At 37.5% G+C, this 4,502-nt stretch overlaps 1 protein-coding gene across 1 annotated transcript in view; it reads left to right on the forward strand.

Moving 5' to 3' along the window:
* Positions 1–1,744, forward strand: part of TRPM7 (transient receptor potential cation channel subfamily M member 7) — a 177,420-nt gene extending 175,676 nt beyond the window's left edge. Inside the window, 1 exon segment of the mRNA XM_077473924.1 lies at positions 643–1,744. Coding sequence (XP_077330050.1) covers positions 643–767 — 125 coding nt within the window. The 3' untranslated portion in view covers positions 768–1,744.
* The last annotated feature ends 2,758 nt before the right edge of the window (positions 1,745–4,502 follow it).

Genomic DNA, 4,502 nt, shown 5'->3' on the forward strand with positions numbered 1-4,502 from the left:
TAAAATCAATAAGAGAAAAACTTAAAGCACCCCATCCCTCTGTGTTCGCACGCAGAAGTGAACACGTATGTAAGTCATGCACGCATATGTAATCGTATATGTATCACCGCACAAGAGCAATCATTTTAGCGCTAGACCTCCTCTGTAACTAAACGGGTAACTTGTAAATGTGTTTAAAGCATCGCCTATGGATATTTTTAAGTACAGTAGTTTGTCGCTATTCCAGGAGCGTGTGGAATTTTAATGTGTAACATGTAAGATATTTATACTTGGTGTAACATCATCTTTCATATGTTACAGAAAAATTGGGGTAGACAGAATTTTTCTTTTTGTTTTTTAAATCATTAAAATCTATTTTTTTCCAAATAAAAAAACAGCTGCGCAAATACTTTGTGACATAGAAAATTGCAACAATCGCCATTTTATTCCCTAGGATCGTTGCCAAAAAAAGAAAATTTATAATGTTTGGGGGTTAGAAGTAATTTTTCTAGCGAAAAACATGGATTTAAACTTTTTAAACAAAAAGTGACAGGAAAAGCCTGCTCTTAAATTAGTTCTAGATCTCAGCAATGAAAATGCACAATTAGATGAGGCTTATTGTGATTTTGGTTGCAGATAACATTTTTTTTTTTTTTTTTTAAGATTTGAAAAGGAACGATTACACACCCGATAAAGTCATATTCTCTCAGGATGAACATACAGAGTCATCGACCGATCCTGACGATTCCACCAAAGAATCAAAACATTCTATTCGTTTGATGCTGTAACTTGGAAATTACAAACTGATGACAAGTCTCACATCCTGGCTCTAAGAGATGGAGTTGGATTTTGCACATATGTGCGTGCTGCTAGAAGTCTTTTGTTTTTATTTTTTAGCATTTTTTAAAAATATATGTATTTTATAAAAGGACTTTTAAAGTTTCTGCCTCTGCTGGTGGCCCAGATGTAGGCAGCCAATCAGCCCAGTCTGCCTGCAGATCATGATCATAGGCTGGGATGATGCTGTGCACTTACACCTGAGCTGAGCCATACAGGAGGTGATCTGCCTGTGGTTACATTACAGAGCAGTCTTCATTCTGCAAGACCTTCTTGTAGAGTTTATGAAACATATACAAACTTGACTTTTAGCTGTGTATAACTGCTATCTTTTATACATTTAAATTTTACTCATTCTTTAGTAAAGCCATGATCAGCAGACAACTGTTGTAATATATAAAAAGGGGAAAGTGTCCCTTCAAGTTGCCTTGTAAAGAGAAGTGCTTTTTATCTTGTAAGTTATGCGTGCTTCAGAAGTTTTATCTTCCAAAGACCTCAACTGTACAACATGTATATCAAACGAGAATGTACACAGTCTCTTATGGTTTTTATTGATGTATTTAAACCCCTGTACAAAGATTATTATGTGGTACCTGTTTATTGAATTACGAAGTTGTAAATTAAGGGACACTGCAATGCTTAGGCAATGAATTATAACTTAATTTTTCCTGATGTTGAGAGAGCATTTATGTCCAGAGACATTTTGTTTTTTTTAGAGGTACTAAAATGCAGGTTTAACCTGCAGAACCTATATGAAGCTCTATACATTTTTAATCTGTAGTGTATCTTATAGATACAATACTTAAGGCACGAACAAATTAGCTGTTAAAATTATTTTATGTTGCTGGGGAAAGATGAAATATACTGTATACCTTTTTATATATCATATAAATCTTTAAAAAAATGAAATAAATTTATTCTTCACAAAGTTTTGTACAGTGCTATTTTGTTATTTATACACATCCAGCAATTATTTAATTATTGTGACCATTCTAAATGTAACTATATATAGAATTACCATGCTAATCATTTATTTCTGAACAAGTATCAGCTGCTGTGCTAAGAAGATCACAAAAACATGAAACAAAATCTAAACCCCAAACTAAAGATAACCAACTAAAAACATGAAATAATGAACTTGCAGTTCATTTCTAGAATGCTGAACATTATGTGCCTTTAGTCACTTTTAAAATAACGCAGTGTTTGATTACTATGGAAAACACAGAGAAAATATTGGTAGCTACACTAAACACCCCAATATGAAGAAATATAATAACTTGCTTGTATGCTATGAAGTGAGAATAATTTGATCTGAACACTGTAAGACATATTTTTATTTATTTTTTCATAATGGAGAACAGTCTTATCAAACCCTTTTCCATACACAAGGCCTAGTATGAATTCACACATATGATGTTTAGGCCTTATTCACACAGGCTTTACCTACCCATACACCCCTGCGAACAGCCCTGTTCTAACACACAGGTCATAGGTTTTTATGTGTAGGCAGTCCCATTCATGTCTATAGGGATGGAGCAACTGCGCGAACACAGCCACCGCTGCATGGCCCCGAATGTGCACTGTCTGCATTTTGGAACACACACGGCTGTCATTTGGAACCAGCGGCTGTGTAAGCTGGAGAGTGCTCAGAGCTGAACATCAGACAGTGGACAACAGATGCCAGCCGACCCACTGCAGTAAAGATGCTGGTGACATACCCGATTGCTGACAGTTGAAGTTTTTAGTGCTGTGATGTAAGAATTATGATACGGAGTTTTTATTACTAAGACCACAATCTGTCTCGGATAAATACCATTAAGGTTATTATCTAATCTGCATCTGGTAAGCGCATCAAAATTCTGGTGACGGGCACTGGTTTGCAACTTTGTTTGGACTCACCGCAGTGACTTGATAAACACGGATATATTGGACTTTATTTTCCAGTTCCAGCTTTCTGCAAGCTGATATATGTTATTTTCACACTTCTTATAATTTTTTGTGGTTTTATTTGTGTAATGTTAATGCTATTTTTTGGGCAACAAAATATTCATTTTCTGTGGGTGCTATTAACTCTCTATTGATATTTCATTTGTTTTCTATTATTGAATAGGACTATTGGCGCAGCTTTCCAAATTTTCTTATTTATTCCAGTGTGTGTATCCCACTTAGAGCTGCAGCCTTTATTTTTTTATTTTTTTTATTTTTTTCCTGAGCGCAGTTTATTTTTATTTTCTACATTGGGCTGTGTAAGTGCAACCTCTGTGTCCCAATTAACATGAATTGGACTGCCTGTACCCTGACTTGCAGAACACCTGTGCAGGCAAAGGTGACCCTTTAGGCTTAATGTACACGGGACGTTTTTACAACCTCTCCAGAAGGATTTAACTTGATAGATAATAACTCATGTTTAAAACGTCTCTTTTGCCACGTTTACATGCTGTGTCTAGTGGCGTTTTGCCGCGCTTGCGTTTAGAGGCATCTGAAAAAAAAATTATTTAATTTCAAAATAGCCAAAAATTAAAAACAGCTGTAAAGGAAACGCGGCTAAACCCCGGTACCGCGTTTAGCGGCGTTGTCGTCTGAACCGGAAACTTCGTGTCTGAACTAATTTTTTTTCCCTTCAAAGAAAAGCCTCTAAACGCAACTGCCTAAAAACTATATTAAACGAACCTGTTTACATGTACACATAAGATAACTATGAATGAGTTCAGGGGTAGCTGAAAATAGCATCCAACTGCCTCTGAACGTCCGTTTACCAGCAGCAGTATACATGAGGCCTTACACTGGTGTATGGATGGGTATGCCTGAGTGAATGAGACTTTAAGGTGGATGTAAACGCTCACATATACCCAGTGCAGTGAACAGCCTCATATATACAGAGATGAAACAAATCCTTCTACATAGGTTTTACTTGTATATCTGCAGTCTTCTCTCCACATCCTTTCAAAAGGGCAAAAAAGTGTTAAAATCTTTCTTCATCTGTGAGGAGCACAGAGGAGGGGACGGAGAGGCTGCAGTTAGTGTGTGAGCTGATTGGAGGAAAGAAACACACCCCTTCACACAGCGGAAGAACTGAGTGCTGAATAGACAGGCTCCATTCTAATCTCTTCCCCCCCCCCCCCCAAACACAGATTTACCTCAAAAGTAACACATGCTGACAACAAAGGTATCTCACAAAAGTGAGTGCACCCCTCACATTTTTGTAAATATTTTATTCTATCTTTTCATGTGACAACCCTGAAGAAATTACACTTTGCTACACAGTAGTGAGTGTACAGCTTGTATAACAATGTACATTTTCTGTCCCCTCAAAATAACAAACAGCCATTAATGTCTAAATCGCTGGCAACAAAAGTGAGTACACCCCTGATTGAAAATGTCCAAATTGGGCCCAAAGTGTCAATATTTTGTGTGCCCATCATTATTTCCCAGAACTGCCTTAACCCTCTTGAGCATGGAGTTCACCAGAGCTTCACAGGTTGCCACTGGAGTCCTCTTCCACTCCATGACAACATCACAGAGCTGGTGGATGTTAGAGACCTTGCGCTCCTCCACCTTCCGTTTTGAGAATGCCCCACAGATGCTCAATAGGGTTAAGGTCTGGAGACATACTTGGCCAGTCCATCAACTTTACTCTCAGCTTCTTTAACAAGGCAGTGGTTGTCTTGGAGGTGTGTTTGGGATCG

The sequence above is a fragment of the Lithobates pipiens genome, unplaced genomic scaffold (genome assembly GCF_037356315.1).
Source record: "Lithobates pipiens isolate NorthernLeopardFrog02 unplaced genomic scaffold, aLitPip1_a1.2 Scaffold_8, whole genome shotgun sequence".
In the NCBI taxonomy this organism is placed as follows: Eukaryota; Metazoa; Chordata; class Amphibia; order Anura; family Ranidae; genus Lithobates; species Lithobates pipiens.